This window comes from Salmo trutta, chromosome 22 (assembly GCF_901001165.1).
Source record: "Salmo trutta chromosome 22, fSalTru1.1, whole genome shotgun sequence".
NCBI lineage: Eukaryota > Metazoa > Chordata > Actinopteri > Salmoniformes > Salmonidae > Salmo > Salmo trutta.
In genome coordinates, this window is record NC_042978.1 from 11,929,576 (window position 1) to 11,951,766 (window position 22,191).

The window sequence follows — 22,191 nt, forward strand, 5'->3', positions numbered from 1 at the left end:
TATGAAAACCCAATTCTCTCATTTGGAAGCTAAAATTACATTTAATCTTTTCACAACAATTCCATGTGAATCTGATAACTACAATGTGTAGACTTTCCCAGATACAGTTTATGTCGTCCTGTCATCAATCATAATGTCTCAGATGACAACCGAACTCACATCATATTCATTACGTACCAACGCATATTCTCAACTGGTTCTATTATCGAAATATGGTTCCTTGTTTGATGTTCCCAGACTCTCTATGTTTAACAAAGGCTATTCAAGAGTCCTTCAGTAGAGTCAGAGAGAGAGGGAAGGGAGAAATATATTTATGGGGGGGGGGGGGGGGGTTATAAACCTTACCCACAGGCCAAAGTCATGACAACACTGACCATTCCAAACCTGGATTTGTTTGCCGAAGATGTTTACACAGGTTAAGTTTACTCTTTGTTTGCTCAATCAGATCCGGGCTGAAGTGCCTAGTCTATTTGAGAGAGCATACAGTGGTACAAGCTTAAGTGCCACATTTACGAAGACTCCCACTTTAACATTGATGGTGCAAATTACCAATATGGCTAATACACTGGACCTCGTAATGTCTGGACGACATTCAATTCAAGGGTTGGCAGGGATGGTTGTTGCAGAGCAAATTCTGCAATAAAATCCCCAAAAGTGGGATTGTTTAGAATCAAGGGGAGGGCAAACGAGGCTGTGTCTAGAAAACGGTGGTCGCAAAAAAATTAACAAGAGCTCAACACAACTAGAGGTTGGATAATAACATGGGTACAGCGGCAAAGCTGAAGGGGAGTCATTGGCAGGCGAACGAGCCGAATGCAGAATTCAGGGAGCGGCGGTGCCTGCCAAAACGCTGTTTGCAGTCAGAGGGGAAGACAATGGATTAGCTCTGAAGTGAGATGCCAGCACACTCCATCCAGCCCCAGTGCTGGTCTGGTCTCCCGGTCAATGTGCTGCTTCATCCAACAACAAAAACAGTCAGCTGAATTCCTCTGCAATGAAGCAGAGTGGAGGGCTTCTAGGAGTAATGATAGGTCAATAACCATGCTCCGTGAATCAGAAATAACAGAGGGGCCTGACAGCCGACACAGCGGAAATGTACTGTTTATGCTCACTCACTAGGCCATATTGGGGGTCATTCTACAGTCTGACCTGTCATTTTTATTTCCTGCATTTGTTTATGTGGTTGTAATCGAATAGCGTCTTTGTGATCTATGCTGTCTTGGAAATGGTACCGAGGCATTCTCTCAGCGAAGTTGTGAAATTAATAGATACAGTGCTAACTTACTCTGTGATAATAATAAAAAAAGGGAACATTGGAATATGGGCAAATCAAATAGGCTTGTTTAGGACTGTGTTATACAGGTGCCGGAACTTAATTTGATCACCCTGTTGCAGAAGAACTTTCAGGAAATGTAAAACTTGTAGTGCATTTGAGGTTTAAAAAGGCTTCTTAAGTTTGTAATCACTTTGAAATTTCGGACTTAATTTTCGCTTACGAAAAATGTATCAACCCTACAAAAAATGTTATCAAGGAAAAGCCCAACAACAGTCTTGCCCAAACAATAGAGAGATTGGGTACGGTCTGCCTCTAGTGTAAAATGTAAAAAAAAATCGCTAAACAAAAACAAGCTCTGCATTTTTGAGCAATAACCAAAACCAACACTAGTTATTCCAGAATGTCCCTGGGAAATGATATGAATACATGCATAAGCCGCTCCCATGAATCTCTGTTTAGTTAGATCTGAGATAATACAGCCCTCAGAACAACAAATGGGAGTATAGATTTTTTGCCAAACACCGGATACCATTCAGATCAGTATCACATCTACAACAACTAGGCTTGATTTCAAAGCCCTGATCCCAGTAAAAAAGGAACTTTCAGTACCATTCTCATAACCCTTACTCTGACATGTTATTTAAAATTATTTCAAGTTTTGCCTCTTTTTTTTAATGCTTTTTTATTTTCATATTATTACTGCAGTGCATAAAATGTAATCACTCAAAAATAGAATGTCTCTAAGTGTTACAAATTACCTGCTAGAGACTCTTAAGGTGTCAGCATGTTGCAAACCCTATTACTAGCCTGTTCAACCTCGCTTTCGTATCGTATGAGATCCCCAAAGATTGGAAAGCTGCCGCGGTTGTTCCCCTCTTCAAAGGGGGAGACACTCTAGACCCAAACTGTTATAGACCTATATCCATCCTGCCCTGCCTTTCTAAAATCTTTGAAAGCCAAGTTAACAAACAGATCACGACCATTTCGAATCCCACCGTACCTTCTCCACCATGCAATCTGGTGTCTGAGCTGGTCATGGGTGCACCTCAGCCACACTCAAGGTCCTAAACAATATCATAACCGCCATCGATAAAAACAGTACTGTGCAGCCGTCTTCATCAACCTGGCCAAGGCTTTCGATTTTGCAATTTTGCATCTGACTAGAATGTTTGGTACAGTATTTCTTAAGTGAAAAAATTTACATTAGGACGAGTTGATGAGACCTTATATAGACAGGTGTGTGCCTTTCCAAACCATGTCCAATTAATTGAATTTACCACAGGTGGACTTCAATCAAGTTGTTGAAACATCTCAAGGATGATCAATGGTACCAGGATGCACCTGAGCTCAACTTCGTGTCTCATAGCAAAGGGTCTGAATACTTATGTAAATAAGGTAGTTTTGTTTTCAATATTTCATAAATTGGCAAAAATGTCTAAAAACCTTTTTTGACTGTCATTATGGGGTATTGTGTGTAGATTTGACGACAAAAAAAAAATCTATTTTAGAATTAATCAAATCAAACTTTATTTGTCACATGCGCCAAATACAACAAGTGAAATGCTTACTTACAAGCCCTTAATCAACAGTGCAGTTCAGGAAGAGTTAAGAAAATATTTACCAAGTAGACTAAAATAAAAAGTAACACAATAAGAATAACGAGGCTATATACAGGGGGCACCGGTACAGAGTCAGTGTGCGGAGGTACAGGCTGGTTGAGAAAATCTGTACATGTAGGTGGGGGCGAAGTGACTATGCATAGATAACAAACAAATGGTGAGTAGCAGCAGTATACAAAAGGGAGGGGGGTCAATGTAAATTGTCAGGTGCCAATTTTATTCATTGTTCAGCAGTCTTATGGCTTGGGGGTAGAAGCTGTTGAGGAGCCTTTTGGTTCTAGACTTGGCGCTCCGGTACCGCTTGCCGTGCGGTAGCAGAGAAAACAGACTATAACTTGGGTGACTGGAGTCTCTGAAATTTTTATGGGCTTTCCTCTGACACCGCCTATTATATAGGTCCTGGATGGCAGGAAGCTTGGCCCCAGTGATGTACTGGGCCTTTCGCACTACCCTCTGTAGCACCTTACGGTCAGATGCCGAGCAGTTGCCATACCAGGCGGTGATGCAACCTGTCAGGATGCTCTCGATGGTGCAACTGTAGAACCTTTTGAGGATCTGGGAACCCATGCCAAATCTTTTCAGTCTCCTAAGGGGGAAAAGGTTTTGGTGAGCCCTCTTCACGACTGTCTTGGTATGTTTGGACCATGATAGTTCGTTGGTGATGTGGACACCAAGGAACTCGAAACTCTCGACCTGCTCCACTACAGCCTCGTCGATGTTAATGGGGGCCTGTTTGGCCCGCCTTTTCCTGTAGGCCACGATCAGCTCCTTTGTCTTGCTCACATTGAGGGAGAGGTTGTTGTCCTGACACCACACTGCCAGTTCTCTGACCTCCTCCCTATTGGCCGTCTCATCGTTGTCGGTGATCAGGCCTACCAGTGTTGTGTCGTCAGCAAACTTAATGATGGTGTTGGAGTCGTGTTTGGCCACGCAGTCGTGGGTGAACAGGTACCTTTGGTATCTTTTTAAAATAAATGTTTCTGTCTGCACTCGACTTTCTGGCGATGAAACAAATTTGAATCAAACAGCGGTCAGGAAAATGGATCACTTCCGAGATCTTAGGAAAAGGGATCGCTACCTGGCCAAATTCAAAAGGATACATCTACAACAAGATTATGGTTTTATTAACTGTAGAAACCAGGCAAGATACAAAATGGATAAGGCCAAATCCCAACATTACATAGACACTGTTAATGACAACTTACATCAGCCTTGTAAACTGTGGAACATTTTAAAGGACATTGGCTGAAAAACTCCCTATAAAGGTAAAATCCTGTAGTATTGGCCTGGATATTGATGATGTTTTATGCTATGACCAGGCAAAGGTTGCATATTATTTTAACAATTTTTTTTTACCTCCTATAGCCTCATCTCTGGTTAAGAAGTTACCAACCTTCCCTGCATACCATGGCCAGTCTTTCATTAACAACTTTTACCATAGCAAAGGTATCACAAATTATTTGTTTGAGCTGTGCATGGGAACAGAGGACAAAGTCTCCAATCTACTATGCTTAACGAGCACAAAAAAAGCAACTGGGCTGGATAACCTCCCTGCAAGATTCATAAAGGATAGTGCTTGTGTCACTGCTAAAATGATAACGCATATTGTTAACCTTTCTATTAGTAGTGGTACATTTCCCAATTATCTCAAAACAGCCAGGGTGGTTCCTGAAACTACAGGCCTGTGTCGATCCTCAGCAGCTTATCCAAAATTGTTGAGAGATTAGTTTTTAATAAACTTGAGGGATACAGAGCACAAACTTCTTTATGAACTCCAATCTGGTTTTAGAACAGCTCATTCCACTGATACTTGTCTTATCCACCTTTTTGACCACATCAAGCAGGAAAGTGAGACGGGGAACTATTCAGGTATGGTCATGTTATACTTGCAGAAAGCTTTTGACATTGTGGACCATGATATTCTCCTGATGAAACTGAAATGCATGGGTCTAAATGGTGTAGCAGTGAATTGGTTTAGGTCTTATCTGACCAACAGAACACAAGAATGTAATGTTTGTGATGTTCTGTCAGAGGCCAAAGAAATATCCTGTGGAGTACTGCAGGGATCAATTTTAGGGCCTCTCTTATTTCTTATATACGTTTATGATATGGCAGATGCAAACTCCTTATTTATGCTGATGACTCAGCCATACTGGTATCAGGGAATGATATAGTTTATATCGAGGAGACCCTGAGTAAGGAATTGCATTTTGTTAGAGATTGGTTGACTGACAACAAATTGTCGCTACATTTGGGAAAAACTTTATCGATTTTGTTTGGAACAAAACGTAGATTGCTTGGGTAAACTGTGCAGGCAAGGAGATTGAATCTAAAACAAGTATAACTTATCTTGGTGTGTCCCTAGATCAATCCCTTTCTGGAGACCTGATAGCTGCTAAAGTTCTTTCTAAAATGGCGAACAAATTGATATTTTAACATCAAAGTTAAGAAACTGCTTGTCTCAACCTTGATTCAGTGTCATTTTGATTATGCCTGCTCTGCTTGATATAGTGGGCTATCAAAAAAGCTGAAAAAGAGACTGCATATGCTTTATGTCCCCCTTGGACCAACATAGGGGTACAGGAGCTCGGGTGCTTGGAAATTGCTCCTAAGGATGAACCAGACTCGTGGAGGTCAATAATTTTTATTCTGCGGTCTTGGCTGATTTCTTTTGATTTTCCCATGATGTCAATCAAAGAGGCACTGAGTTTGAAGGTAGGCCTTGAAATACATCCACATGTACACCTTAAATTGATTCAAATTATGTCAATTAGCCTATCAGAAGCTTCTAAAGCCATGACATCATTTTCTGGAATTTTCCATGCTGTTTAAAGGCGCAGTCAACTTAGTGTATGTAAACTTCTGACCCACTGGAATTGTGATACAGTGAGTTACAAGTGAAATAATCTGTCTGTAAACAATTGTTGGGAAAATTACTTGTGTCATGCACCAAGTAGATGTCCTAACCGACTTGCCAAAACTATAGTTTGTTAACAAGAAATTTGTGGAGTGGTTAAAAAACGAGTTATAATGACTCCAACCTACGTGTATGTAAACTTCCAACTTCAACTGTAGATAGCAAGTTCACCATGATGCCAACACATGCCATGAGATTATCAGAGATCACGCTTCTCAGTTTGACATTTCATCTAAAGGATAGGACCCTTTGCCAGGCAATGTCCACATTACTGCCCTGGGGTAATGGGGGTCTCCTATCTAAGCAAAGGACGAGTGCCCTTCTTGGCCCCTCAAACACCTCTTCCAGCAGCAAACTGATTTTCCAGCCAGTCTCCCCTGGGTCTGTAACCCTGGACTTAGCCAGATCCTAACACTGCCTATCACTCTCCCCCACCTGTGAGCAATTACCAGTTATCTCCCCCAGGTATTTCACACCTCTCCCTGCACAGCTAGGTGAAGCAGACTGGAGCTGTTAGGACAGGGCTGCAATGGTTACCTCTGAGTGGAGTAACAGACTGCAATTATGGTGAATCTATGTTTGCATGAAGAAAAGAAAGATAAGTGAAAAATATAAAGATTTATATGAGGAACAGTATGTGTATTTATGTGCTTACTCCTGGAGGAAAGGGAAATTAAGCTACTGTATATGTCAGCATATTCTGAATCCCATTTCTCATGTTTGCCAACACCCATCTAGGGTCTGTTCAGCCTCTTAGTACTATCAGCAACTTATCTTATTAGTGAGGCAAATATCAAACAGAAATAGGTCAAAGTTCAGATTCTGCCTGAAATAGCAATGCGCCTCTGAAGATGAATAGAAGAATCTGGGGTGTCAAACCAGGTCCCTTCTCTTTAATAACCTTTGCTAGGCTTTAGAGCATCAAATCGCCTTTGATGACTCATGTCTAGTTCTGCACGTGGAAAAGTCTTGGGGAGGGGGAGTTTTAATCGTTGCGCTCCCTGCCTTTTGTCCCTTGAGCGGTAAACTGGACCTGCGTTATGAAAGGCAGGCCTCTATCTTTGGCGCTCAGGAGTCTACTGACTCAGACCTTTTTCCGCTAATGCACTGGGCCTGCCTTAACTTCGACCACTGCAAGCCGAGCTTCTGCTGCTGACAGCAAAGCTCGGATTGGGTAGTAAAGAAAACACATTGACAAAAAATAGCTTTCACACCCGTACTTTTCCCCCTATTTAACAAAGCAGTCAAGAATCTCACTCAAGATAATCCTAATTAAATGTTATACTCAAGTAAGTTGCATAAGGAGGAAAGTTAACCTCTCTGAAAGTTGTGCCTTTGCCCTCTAATGTTGGGACGGAGCAAGAGATCTATTTTAACCCTCAAGCCAAATCCATTTCTCCCCAATATGCATGTTTCCGCAAACGTATCTGTAAACATTTCTCTGGGACAGATGATTCATTAAATGTAATGACCTACTGAGAAAAAAGCCCAGTGCATTATGGAAGTTTAATCTTAAAAGAAGGACTTGGTACCTACTGTGTGGGTGTATTAGCGTAATCACTGTGCAGTATTACCAATTCATTTATTACCAACATATAAAACTGGCAACATTAATTGCCTGTCACACTCACTACGACCATTTTCATTGAGCAGATAATTAGGGGTTTAGCTCTAGTCAAGAGCATCCACAATCATATATGCTTGCCATAAGAAATACCACTACCAATAAACACACTCAAACAACAGCAACATTTCAAAACAGATTACAGGGGTTTGATAGCGATTCAACTGTCAAAGCTTCAAAATAGGCTGCCTCTCACATCTTAAGTGATGATCTGTTCTTTTATACGCACAATTGCATTACAAGTGCAGTCGGCGAACTCGCCCGGGAAAGTAAAGTATGACAACCTCAGTTTGCAAGACCTCACCATGCTTGTTAAAAGCAAACATTTCACCAGAACAGCAGGGACCATCTTTCAGCTCATTCCCCTCACAGAGCCTGTAGTTCTATCTCAGTATCTGATCTAAAGTAGACTCGGCTCTAGGCACTAATATGCATCTCAAAGGAGCTCGAAGCCAGCCAATCCCCCATTTCTAAGGCATTGTGTTCTACAAGCCCTCTCTATTACTCACATTCATTAATTTTTTGGGGTTACACAACATGCGCCATAGTGCAGACCAATGAGAGCTTTTAGACTGATTGGCAGACTGAAGAAGGCGAGGGAAAGGGACTTCATTGTGTCTGTGAGATTTCCATCTCAGCTCTGCCCCATGCATGTGATGCCATTCCCATATGCCACAATCCCACTTTTCACAGGATTAAAAGGCTATTTGTGTCGCCTTTATATTGTGTGAAACACCACATTGTATAAAACACTGAACGCAGTATATGACCTACATAAAACTATGACGTGTAGACATTGAATACATTACATCCTACCACAGGGATCATTCCTTTTCTCAAAAGTCGGTTTGGAAGCAGAGTAAGACATCAAAAGGCCATGTCATAAACCCTACGTGACATGACTTATTCCTTTCCTTTTAGATCCTAGTGAAGCAAGGGGACTCATCAGGACCTCATATAACCCCTACGTAGGACTTTCATTAACAGAACATGACTCCAACAATAATATTAATGGCAGTTCATGGCAAATGCCTAAACACTGTCATGACACATGCAGTGATTTACTGGGAGGTTGGCTCGTTGGCTAACCATGAAGGCGGCGGCCATGATTGTCCACTGCTGTGTGTCACGACATCGTGAAATTGTTGTCATAAATTGTCATGAATCATTCTGACGAGTTTCATCTGCTGCTGATCATAGCATAATGAGGTGCAACGGAGGGAGTCAAGTGGCTTTGGTAGAAAACACTCCAGGTGGGTAGACTGTGTGTATGTGTTTGCCTCCCATCTCTTTCCCCATTCAGCCCAGTGATCATTTCACAGTCAGTTAAGGAAACCCTCCAAAGCGATTTTAATGGGCAGACATTAAACAAGACAAATGTGTGCACTTTTCCCTGCCCACCCTAAGATTTACAGTGTGTGATTTCCCCCCCCCCCCCCCCCCTTTTAATTTGTTAAAGTACCTTGTGTTGTAAGCCGTCTAAAACTGGAAAGGTCTGCCAAGTTCAATAGTTCACAGACACGCTGACGTAGTAACTATGCACATATCAGGACAGGCGCATCAACAGCCGAAAGACAAGTGCACACAATCACGTGGCCTACAACCACATCAAAAAAAGACTTAAAACACACTGCACATCTTAGAAAAACAAACTGACAAACACAAACTGACAAGTCACGGAGACGTACAGCTAAAGGGTGTTTTCAAGAACCTAAAGCGGCTTTCCCACCTCTCCTTTATCTGCATTGATATGAAGACACAAGATGGGTGAAAGCAATATGGAGGACACCTACTGCCCATATGCGTACACAGCTGTCCAGCTCTTTCAGATTACTGCCAGTAAGGAGAGAGGGGATGCACCCAGAGACAAATGAGAGACAGAGCGAGAGAGACAGACAGAGTGAGAGAACAACCACAGGAGAACGACAGATAGAGATTCCAGCTGAAACTGCCAGAGTGAGCACTCTGACACATCATACGACGGCAGGTTGCCTGACTGGGGTGGCTCAGCTGGTGCTGTGAAACTGTGACTATGACTCATCCAGTCTCTTAAACCTGCAGACAGGTGCATTAGAGCCAGTTTAGCATGACAGGCAGGGTAATAGCTGCCATAAAATGGTCAGAAAGAAACTGCCAGTGCCCAGGCAAACCCCCCTGTCATCTCATGTAGTGCTGATCAAACTGCAGGCCTCTCTCTGAAAGCCATGACAGGGACGGAGGTTGTATACTGTAGGATGCACCATTAGCCATAGTTGTGATCTTGGTTTTGATGGCAAAATGGAAAGGGGCCGTGGAATACAAAATGAGACAAGAGTACAAGTTTTCAATCGGCGTACGGATACTGTGACTGCACTTCCAACCTCTCTCTCACTCGCTCTCTCTGATTTTAGGCACAGCTCTCCCCAAGAGTACCGAGCTTGCAGCGCTCAAAAGGAATCTTCCAGCTGGCTATGATTTTTAAGATGTTCACGTCGCCTCCCTTGCATGCCAAGGGAAATAGCAATACCAAATCCACTGACACTGTGAAATCATACATCTTTTGAGAGACATTTTGAATGAAAGATGGTGAAATGCTCTCAAGTACATGGCCTTGTCCCTTACCAACAAGGTGAATGAGCAATGTCACGGTCCCTATGGAAGTTACCGATCTGCATAATGTTGAGGCAAATCATTGCAGAGCTATTTTACCATGAAAGTCACGTTGCTTCACATTGCTCTAAAGTCACTGACGTTATCTAATATACAGATGGATGTGTGTGTGTGTATGTGTGTGTGTGTGTAAAGCAGTCATTGTCATAGGTAATAATGTAAAGAACATGACAACTGACAGGCACAAATAGTATGAACTCTGCCTCAGGATGATGCCTCTTGTGTTGCTATAATATACTGATTAGCTGTAGCTCATTCCATGTCACCAAGAAGGCTCAGATAGGTCAAACCAATAACCAGTTACCAGTGGTATGTGGTGGCCAAAGGCATTTCACACAGCACAATGAGTACATAATCCAGCCTGGTCTCAGAGACTAGACGTAACATAGTAAAAGTAAATCTGGGACACTCAAATTAGTATGAGATGTTACATTTGGTATGGTTACATGAGACAGATGGTTACAGATGGCAAAAACAAAAGTAGGGTGGTTAGTGTGGATTGAAGGGTGGGCGTGTAACGCAAACAACTAGCAACCTAAAGGTTGTGAGATCAAATCTCATCACAAACAACTTCAGCATTTTTCAACTACTTACTACTTTTTAGCTACTTTGCAACTCCCTTAAAAGACATTCGCTTGAAAAATGAGACAAAAGCAGTAACAGTACTGGTTGTCCATTTTGAGACGCCATAGCCAGTATACACTTACTAAAAGTACGATTTTATCTAAGATAACTGAAAAAATCTGTCATTCATTTTGCTGTTTTGCCAAGGAGATCTTAGTCGCGCAATTTTACATCTTAACAAAGCTGTTTGGTGCAGTATTTCTCAATTATATTTTTTTCAGGAAAACGAGTCGTCTCTCGTTCAATGACAACAAAGACTTTATTGAAGAATCTCTACTGCTGACCAATCACTGACCAATCACTGACAGAGGCGGAGACTTTGGCTCCGAACTTCGGCTTGCCAAAACAATTTCAAAGATGTTACTGAGTTACGGTTCATATAAGGAAATCAGTCAATTGAAATAAATTAATTAGGCCCTAATCTATGGATGACTGGGAATACGGATAAGCATCTGTTGGTCACAGATACCTTTAAAAAAAAGGTAGGGGCGTGGATCAGAAAACCAGTCGGTATCTTGTGTGACCACCATGCAGCGTGACATCTTCTTTGCATAGAATTTATCAGGCTGTTGATTGTGGCCTGTGGAATGTTGTCCCACTCCTCTTCAATGGCTGTGTGAAGTTGCTAGATATTGGCGGGAACTGGAACAAGCTGTTGTACACATCGATCCAGAACATCCCAAACATGCTCAATGGGTGACATGTCTGGTGAGTATGCAGGCCATGGAAGAACTGGGACATTTTCAGCTTCCAGGAATTGTGTACAGATCCTTGCGACATGGGACCGTGCATTATCATGCTGAAACATGAGGTGATAGCGGCGGATGAATGGCACAACAATGGGTCTCAGGATCTCATCACGTTAGCTCTGTGCATTCAAATTTCCATCGATAAAATAGAATTGTGTTCCTTGTCCGTAGCTTATGCCTGCCCATACCATAACCCCACCGCCACCATGGTGCACTCTGTTCACAATGTTGACATCAGCAAGTCGCAAAAAAATATTTGGTTGTGCAAACCCGCAGTTTCATCAGCTGTCCGGGTGGCTGGTCTCAGACAATCCTGCAGGTGAAGATGCCGAATGTGGAGGTCCTGGGCTGGCATGGTTACACATGGTCTGTGGTCGTGAGGCTGGTTGGACATTCTGACAAATTCTCTAAAACAACATTGGAGGCAGCTTATGGTAGAGAAATGAACATTAAATTATCTGGCAACAGCTCTGGTGGACATTCCTACAGTCAGCATGCCAAGTACACGCTCCCTCAAAACTTGAAACATCTGTGGCATGTTGTGTTGTGTAAAACGGCACATTACTGGCCTTTTATTGTCCCCAGCACAAGGTGCACCTGTGTAATGATCATGCTGTTTAATGAGCTTCTTGATATGCTACACCTGTCAGGTAGAAGGATTATCTTGGCAAAGGAGAAATGCTCACAAAATTTGAGAGAAATAAGCTTTTCGTGCATATGGAACATTTCTGGGAAAAAATTTTCAGCTCATGAACCAAGGGAACAACACTTTACATGTTGCCTTTATATTTTTGTTCAGTTTAATACGAATTGTAATTTGTAACATATCATACGAAATGGGTGATGGACATCCACAAATTAATACATAGCCCACCATACAAAATCTAACATTTCATACTAAATGAGATGTTTCGATTTATGTATAGAGTAATATGAAAAGCTCTGAGACCAGGTTGCAGCACCACACTATGGCCCTAAAGCAAACATGCACATTGACAATGTATTCTGCTAAATGAGAAATTAATAGATCAGGTCGGAATGGAAAGTCTGATGAAAATCATTTTTGGAGAAACAATCAGTGCGCTCTCGCGCAGCGTGTTACCGAGGCAGACCTTGTACGTGATCAGGTCAAAAATTGCACCCTTTGAATAAAATCTCCCTTGAAAACAAAATATCAGGTTCGCAGGGTAAATGTCATGATACTACAAGGACCAAAACCCTGACACTGGGGGTAGAAATCGAAAAAGGCAACAGTTGGGAGAGGCAAAAGAGTGGCTACTTGCCATAAGACTATACTGCCACTATTTTCATGTGTTCTTTTCACAATATCTATCCACATGTTTTATATACGCTTTATCTCCACAAAACCCTGTTAACTGCACATTCACCCCCTTGGTTTCGATTGGGTTCATGGAAAAAGCAGCGACCCTTTTGACCACAGTGGCGCACCATAACGCACAGGCATCTGAATTGCCTAAGTTTACTGCGGCGGTACAAACCATTTACCTGAAAACAAACACTGTAAAGACTACTTCGGCTGTGACATAACTGAATGTAAATGTGTTACCTGTGTTTTCAGAGGCTCTCCGTGTTCAATGATGCTTATAAAAGGGATTTCCAAAAAAGAAGCCATAAATTCCACTTGTACGATCTCTTCCTGGGTCTGGGGGAAGGCGAGAACAGCGGAGACCCCCTGAACAACGATAGCCTGACAAACACACCTGAAAAGGGACTCCGGGTCTCCGTTGGCCGGCTCTCGAGGAACCACTTCCAGGCTCAGGTTGTAAGGTAGAAAGTTGTCCCCAGTTTGAACGAGACCGGTGAGGGCGCGGTTCAAGGCAGCCTGCACTCTGGCCGGCTGGCGGGTGGGCAGAAGGGCACCAAGGCGCACGGTGTGTCCTATCTGCGCCAGAATGTGGCACGGCTGGGGATGGAGTTGACAAGGGTCGATGAAGAACTGTAGAATAACTTGGAATCCGAAGTAAAAGTATGCCAAGAATCTTGAGAAGATTAAATGCATCCTGCTGCGCTCTCAAACTGAATGAGATATTGTCAGAAGATAGCATTGCTTGCCTTATTTCTTTCTTCCCTTTTCTTTGATGTAAGGTCCTTTTTTCGACGATTATATTACCTGTGATCTACAGTTGGAGTTACAGTGAGAATGTGTGACTAGGAGTAGGGGTGGGGGTGCACGATGTAAAGGCGGAGATGCCGCTGGACTGTCATCCTCGGCGAACACTAGCGGAGCAGCAGTCATGAGGCGGGAGTATTGGACCCGGTATTGACAAATGAACGAACACCTGCGTGTTGCCAACATGAAAATAATGATGAAAATAATGATCAAATGTGTTTATTTGGAACTTGCACTTTTTTTTTACTTACTAGTTTTAGCAAAAACTTACACCACCTCCTTAAATAGCCTAACACTCTCATAAATCATTTTTGAACGTTATAAAAGCCTTTGTGAAAAATGTTTGGGGTGGCATTCATTGATTAAATCTAAACCTAAAAAAAAAAATGTTCCTTTCAATTCCAAATCTATTTACAGAAATACATCCGATCATCAAAGGTCGTGCTGAGGAAAAAAATATTTTATGAATGTCCAAAATGAGATGTGACATTCCTAAGAGTGAGCAAATGATTGGACCAAAAAGCAGAATTGCGTCTGCGTCGGATGACTTGGCACACGCACAGGGCATGGGTAAATCCAGGATAAAATACCGTCTCGGGCCAAACTAACTTTGGGAAACTGAACTGAATCAATCTGCACAGTTCCTCTGCGTTTGGTTTATTTGTTACCAAGTCATGAATTGGAGTCCATGGGTAACATGTCTTGAAATCAATGCACAATCTAAAGCCTAAACTGTTTTTGATATAGCTATATATTTTTCTGATTTGGAAATGACAAGTACTTTTTTTATCAAGTTGATAAATTGATAGGACTCACGTAAAGTATCCTTTTAAACAATGCAATTACACCTGCATTTCAATGTCAATGTGTGTGCAATGGCACATCACACAATTAGGCTATATCAGGTGTACATATGTAATCATAATTAAGATGTGAAGTGTGACCTCTATAGTCAAACAGCATGTTGAAACATCATGAAATGGACACACTCATTGTGTATCAGCAATAGACTTGATGCACATTATATAAAAGGCCTCCAGCTAATTTAAATGTGGACTGTACTTTAGTTATGATAAACAACATATTTATGTGGATTGCTTTGTGATGCGTTCTTGAGACGTAAAACAAAAGTCAATATCATGGTGCTCAAAACAATGATTTTTGGGGTACAGGATGAATGCAAAGGCAAGGTGCTGTAAAGACACATTCACAGAAATCAAATATTCAGACCAAGTAACTAATTATTACCAGTTGATATACCAGCATGGATTAAAACCCCCCGTGTAGATAACCTGATGTTGAATGACCCATTCTGACATGTCCCTAGAAGAATAAAAGCCCACCAATTGGCATAATCAATAAGGTCATTAACCAGAATGACTTACTGATACTAAGTAACATTGTCAGTGGCTAAAAAAGAGTGTTGTTTGGTGGAATTATGTTTTTATTTTTTTACTTTGATAAATTAATTAAAAATGAAAAGTCTTGAGTCTAAGTATTCAACAACCTTTGGATATGGCAAGCTTAAATAAGTTCCGGAGTAAAAATGTGCTTTACAGTCACATAATAAGTTGCATGGACTCACCCTGTGTGCAATAATAGTGTTTAAAATGATTTTTGAATGACTAAATCGTCTCTGTACACCACACATACAATTACCAGTAAGGTCCCTCATTCGAGCAATGCATTTCAAACCCAGATTCAACCACAAATACCAGGGAGGTTTTCCAAAGCCTCACAAAGAAGGGCACCTATTGGTAGATGGGTAAAAATTGAATATCCCTTTGAGCATGGTGAAGTCATGAATTACACTTTGATGGTGTATCAATACACCCAGTCACTAGAAAGATGCAGGCATCCTTCCGAACTCAGTTGCCAGATAGGTAGGAAGCAGCTCAGAGATTTCACCATGAAGTGACTTTAAAACAATTACAGCGTTTAATGGCTGTGATAAGAGAATACTGAGGATGGATCAACAACATTGTAGTTACTCAACAATTACCAGTCTAATTGACAGAGTGAAAAGAAGGAAACTTATACATAATAAAAATATTCCAAAACATGCATCCTGTTTGCAATAAGGCACTAAAGTAAAACTGCCAAAAATGTGGCTAAGAAATAAATGTTATGTACTGAATAGAAAGTGTTACGTTTGGGGCAAACCCAACACACATCACTGAGTACCACTCTTTATATTTTCAAGCATGGTGGTGGCTGCATCATGTTATGAGTATGCTTGTCATCAGCAAGAACTAGGGAGTTTTTTTTTAACGATGAAAAGAAACGGAATAGCGCTAAGTACAACAAAATCCTAGAGGAAAACCTGGTTCAGTCTGTTTTCCAACAGACACTGGGAAATAAATTCATCTTTCAGCAGGACAATAACTTAAAACACAAGGCCAAATATACACTGGAGTTGCTTACTAAGACGACATGAAATGTTCCTGAGTGGCCTAGTTACAGTTTTGACTTAAATCGGCTTGAAAATGCTTGAAGAATTTAAAAAATAATAAATGGGAAAATATTGTACAATCCAGGTGTGCAAAAGCACTTAGAGACTTACCCAGAAAGACTCACAGCTGTAATCACTGACGGGGGTTGAATACTTATCTAATGAAGATATATTAATGTTTTATATTTCATATGTACAGTACCAGTCAAAAGTTTAGACACCTACTCATTCAAGAGTTATTCTTAATTTGTATTATTTTCTACATCGTAGTGAAGACATCAAAACTATGAAATAATACATATGGTATCATGTAGTAACCAAAAAAGTGTTAAACAAAACTAAATATATTTTAGATTCTTCAAAGTAGCCACCCTTTGCCTTGATGACTGCTTTTCACACGCTTGGCATTCTCTCAACCAGCTTCACCTGGAATGCTTTTCCAACAGTCTTGAAGGAATTCCTACATATGCTGAGCACTTGTTGGCTGCTTTTCCTTCACTCTGCGGTCCAACTCATCCCAAATCATCTCAATCTCTCTCTGCCTTTGTCAAATATCCCTTACACAGCCTGGAGCTGTGTTGGGTCATTGTCCTGTTGAAAAACAAATGATAGTTCCACTAAGCGCAAACCAGATGGGATGGCATATCGCTGCAGAATGCTGTGGTAGCCATGATGGTTAAGTGTGCCTTGAATTCTAAATAGCACAGACACACCATCACACCTCCTCCTCCATGCTTCACGGTGAAAACTACACATGTGGAGATCTCACAAAGACACGGCAGTTGGAACCAAAAATGTCCATTGCTCGTGTTTCTTGGCTCAAGCAAGTCTCTTCTTCTTATTGGTGTCCTTTAGTAATGGTTTCTTTGCAGCAATTTGACCATGAAGGCCTGATTCACGCAGTCTCCTCTGAACAGTTGATGTTGAGATGTGTCTGTTACTTGAACTCTGTAAAGTATTTATTTGGGCTGCAATCTGAGGTGCAGTTAACTCTAATGAACTTATCCTCTGCAGCAGAGGTAACTCTGGGCCATCCTTTCCTGTGGTGGTCCTCATAAGAGCCAGTTTCATCAAAGCACTTGATGGTTTTTGCGACTGCACTTGAAGAAACCGTATTTTCTGTACCTTCATGTCTTAAAGTAATGATGGACTGTCGTCACTCTTTGCTTATTTGAGCTGTTTTTGCCATAATATAGACTTGGTCTTTTACCAAATATAAAATATATTTAGATTTAACTCTTTTTTGGTTACTACATGATTCCATATGTGTTATTTCATAGTTTAGATGTCTTCACTATTATTCTACAATGTAGAAAATAGTAAAAATATATATTTTTAAAACCTTGAATGAATAGGTGTGTCCAAACTTTTGACTGATACTGTGTGTGTAAATATATATATATATATATATATATATATATATATATATATATATATATATATATATATATATATATATATATATATATATATATATATATATATATATACACTTTTTTTAAACAAATTTTGAACAGAATTTTTCTTCCACTTTGACATTAGAGAATTTTGTATAGATTGTTGACAAAAACTGTAAATGAAATCTATTTAATCCCACTTTCTAACACCAAAATGTGGAAAAAGTCAAGGGGTGTGAATACTTTCTGATGGGACTGTGGGATTACTGGGAATAAAAATAAAAACATTCAAACTCAAAATGTTAGTTTTGGTCATATGTTTGATGTCATATTATTGGTAGATTATTTTGCACTATTATAATTTCTAGACACAATCAACCAAAAAACGTGTTCTCTCTGTGTCATTCAAATATAATTTCAATGGAATTTGAATATTTTTTTTTTTTTTGAAGGACAGCAATTAGGTGAAGTACGTTTTGGAGGTCTTGCAAACATCGTTACACAGGTTTTGTATTGTCAAACAAATTGTTTATCCTTAGAATACATCGGTCACTCAGGGCTTCAAAAATGTGTGCCTACCATTTTTTCCCCCAACTGAGAGGAACAATTGACATTTCTTGCATTACTTAATGCTTCATTTACCAAGTGGCATGTTAATTATTATTTTTTAATTCTTACACTGTGCTGGGGAATACGTTCAAAAGCTTGTTAAGAGGAGACTGGTGATGCTTCCCTCTGCTACACACGGGTAAACGTGTTGTGTGCATTCCTCTTTCTCAGCAGTCACGGTTTCTGGCTTTCTATCACAGCAGGAAGCCCCAAGCCTTTTGTTAAGGTGGGCATTTGTGGCTGCATTTAGACAGGCAGCCCCATTCTGATATTTTTCCCACTAATTGATCTTTTGACCAATCACTCAGATCTTTTCACATCAGATCTTTTTCAGAGCTGATCTGATTGGCAAAATACCAATTAGGGGAAAAAAATATCAGAATTACGCTGTGAGGCACAGATAATAACTTGAAGTGTCTCTAGATATCGCTCTCATTACTTAGAACTCCCTCTACCGTGTTAAATAAAAAAGGAGCTGGAGTGTGAAATGTAGTTTTTGAGAACAAATTAAACGTGCCCCTAGCTTACATGGTTTAGCGAGAAGGGAATGTGGGGGGGAAATACATTGAACCTCAGGTCACCTCCTCAGGCAAAATGAGGTGGTCTATTTGCTTCCGCGTTAACCTTGAAGAAAAACAGCGGAACCACTAGGCCAATTGGTCAATCTACCTGTAAATGTGTGACACAGGCGAGTGTATTATGAAAGTCTCTCAGTTGCTAAAATACTGACTGAAGGAGCCCCTCATGACAACACATGGAGAGATGTATACTTTACTAAGACGGTAACATTTACAGTACGGTATTGTATGCCAACATCAATGAAAGCCTTAACCTAGGAATTAGTGGCATTTCGGAGACATTTACCAGATGTTACACAGAATCCAGTGTGGGCCCGGTAACACGTTTTGTGAGAAGCAAGTCAACTCTACAAATCCAAGACAGAAATCGGGCCTCTTGATATTACCCAAAACTAAAGAAGCTTGCTTAATTTACCTAACCTAGGATTCAATCAAACCATGATCTGAAATTAAATCAAATAATGATTAAAGCCAACACAACCCCTGCACATTGATAGAGAATTCTGTAAAATGTAGTAAAATAAGGTATATACAACTTCAGAGAAGAGAATTATACAGTCAGATCAAATGGTAGTCTTGAAGTACTTATCTCTCGCAAGCATTACCCTTTCCTTTGAACTTGCATTCCAATGTCATTTCTTCAATTTCGCAAGTCCCTGTGAGATTGACTGCAGAAGTTGGACATAAATCCAACAGCAGTGGAAGCACAACACGTTTTGTGCTTGAGAACCACCAGGCGAAACTTCATCCATCTGCTAAAAACATGGCTAATTCCCCAAAGTGACATTGCACAACCACGCAGTCATTAAATCTTGTTTGCCCAATTACTCCTACCTGGGTGGAATGCATAACTAGGGAATCTTTCGCTTCGACTGTGGCCCCCACCGAGGCGATCGGAGAGGCAAACAGCACTCAGACCCATTAGAGTTACTGCTGCCACGTCTGTCAGTGAAGCACCCCTCCCTCCCTCCCACACACACACACCCCCACCCCACACAACTACCCATGGCCAATTCTCCTGAAGGTACTATTAATTAGCACCCAAGTGCCTTGAGCTAGCATCTAACTTATTGTGATTCCTTCCTAGTTCATCTCAGAGGCACAGACAAAATGGTTTGCTTTGCTCATTCATTGAGTGACAAAAATAAGGTGTCTGAGCATTGCAAATGGTTTCTAAGTTGGGCTGTCATAAATCAGTCACCCCTCCTGTGGCATGTCACCCTTACATTTGATACTTCACGCTTGTTCCCATAGTGGGAAAGTGTCTTGGAAAAACTAGTGAAGAGCACAAACTAAAAAAACATTTATCCCTGTATTTGACCCCTAAAAATATTTCAGATGACATGTTACCCTTGATGTCCAACTGCCGTTGAGTTGAATTGTGAATGTGTGTCTGCAAAGCCTTCTTAGCTCACTCAATGCTTCAACCCCCCCAAAAAACTCTCAGCAATACCTCACAATGAGTGCCATGCTATGCTTATAACTCTAGGCTTGGGGAAAAGGTCATTGGTTTGTGAGGATTGGTGGCCATTTTGGTTAGGTAAAACGATCATTCTCGACTGTGTTCGGATTTTTGAGCCAGCACAACACAATCTAGTACCGCTTTTCATTTTAAGCGGAGAAAGGTGGAACTGGGATGACTTGCTTTTAAATGTCAGAGAGTTGTTTTAACATTCCATGAACATCCCCGGCACCACATGTGCGTGAAATGTAACAGGAGGGGTGAGGGGAGAGTGTGAGTGCGGGGAAGGTACCGCTTGAGATTCCCCTCCAGCCAGGTATATCGGAATGCTGACAGCAGAAAAAAAAATCTAACTCTTCTTGCACACCCAGACCCAGACCCAGACACACACACACACACACACACACACACACACACACACCCTCTTCACAGACAACGATCTTTTTAAAATGCCACAGTGTCCGAGTGAGTAGTGACATTTTAATAAGGCAATTAGAGGTTATAAATGTGAAAGTTAATTGAGCCTTTTTTCATGTAAATTTACCCCCAGGATGAGAAGAGAAAACATTATACCGTCTCAATCCAATCTCGATTATCTTGACCTCTTTAGTCATTCTCAAACACACCGCTATTGAGATATCACACTGTCTTACATTGAAAAACAAAAACGATCCCAATTCGATTTCATTTCAAATCTCTATAGCTACAGTAACTGGACTATAGCAGTCGCTATAGCTCAGGGAAACGCATATCGTTGCATGATCACAGGGGTTAAACCAATTCTGCACATGATTTCCCTTCATTTTGAGACGGTGATACGATTTTGTTTTCCCTTGGTCTGAAAAACATGAAGATTTCGGCAATTCTGTGCATCTGTTTGCAGCCTGCATTCCTAATAAACCGTCTGTCACATGATGGTATCGCCATAGATATTCTGAAATTGCAGCCACAGTGTAACCAAATGCGTATTACAAATAGGACAGGTAACATAGGTGAAAATCTGTCCTGGCTTTGCTTGGAGTCATGAGGCAATGAAAACCCTTACGGGCAGTATTACCACACAGAAATTCAAAGGAGGAGAAACAAGTCAAGGGTGTGTATATCTGCTCTCTGACCTTTTGATATGTCTTCACTGACACATACATTACTACTAAGAGTGACAGTTTGGGGGTGCTGGGAGGCAAGTTTGGCCTATACGGCACTGAAGACTCCATGGCTAGACAAGGTGTAAGCATTTCACTGCAAGGTCTACACCTGTTGTATTCGGCGCATGTGACAAATACCATTTGATTTGATTTGATTGGACACACTCCCTACTGGAACTGGTTTTCCAAGAACAGGTGAAGTGTCAGAGTGCATGTCCGAATGATGAAGGGGTGTGGCATGGAGGGGGAGGTAGAAGGGATCTTACCGAATTCAGCTCCTTCACCTCATGAGAAACCTCCTCTCGCCTGGAGATTCATTTCTGCCTTTAGACTGCCACTGAGTAAGCCTTCAGTCATTCACCCAGAATTCAGTTCATGAGAATCTCCTGTTTTAGGTGCAACGTGAGCGTACAGCATAGCTCAATGTCTTGTCTTCTTCTCTCTGCTGCACACACTGGGTTTTGACACCTAAAACTAGCAGAGACATCCAGTCTTCTCAGGTTTTTCCCAGAAAAAAAAATCAAAAAAGCAGTTCCGTCTTCCTCGCTCCCCAGCGTTCCCCCAACCCTTTCCTTCTTCCCCCCTCCCTCCCTCCCTCCCTGCCTTCCTTCCTCCCACCTCCTCAGCGAGGTTTTCAATGCTTGCTTCCCGTGGACTGGAGCTGCCAGGGCTCAAGGCTGTGGATTCACAGACACGGATCCTCCAGACGCTTCCCTCCTGTTTTTTTTTGTTGCCTCATTACGTGTGGACCTCGCAGGGGAAGGATGCAGCAGAGGCATGCAGTTGATTCCCTCAGGGGTGGGGACTAACTTAAATGCTGCCATTAAACAAAGCCTAATATTGGTTTATTTTCTCTCTCTCTAAAGCCAGATGTTTTGTTGAATTTGTTGAGATGGATCATCATCGTCAAAACAAGATGTCTAGAAGTGAGAATACATCAGTACATCGTTCTCCATTCA

At 41.3% G+C, this 22,191-nt stretch overlaps 1 protein-coding gene across 1 annotated transcript in view; it reads right to left on the reverse strand.

Moving 5' to 3' along the window:
• Positions 1–13,715, reverse strand: part of grin3bb (glutamate receptor, ionotropic, N-methyl-D-aspartate 3Bb) — a 104,804-nt gene extending 91,089 nt beyond the window's left edge. Inside the window, exons 1-2 of the mRNA XM_029708386.1 lie at positions 13,590–13,715; positions 13,026–13,382 (exon numbers count right to left, since the gene is read on the reverse strand). Of these exons, the coding sequence (XP_029564246.1) occupies positions 13,026–13,382; positions 13,590–13,715 (483 nt within the window). The remainder of the gene's footprint in view (positions 1–13,025; positions 13,383–13,589) is intronic.
• Between the last annotated feature and the right edge of the window lie 8,476 nt (positions 13,716–22,191).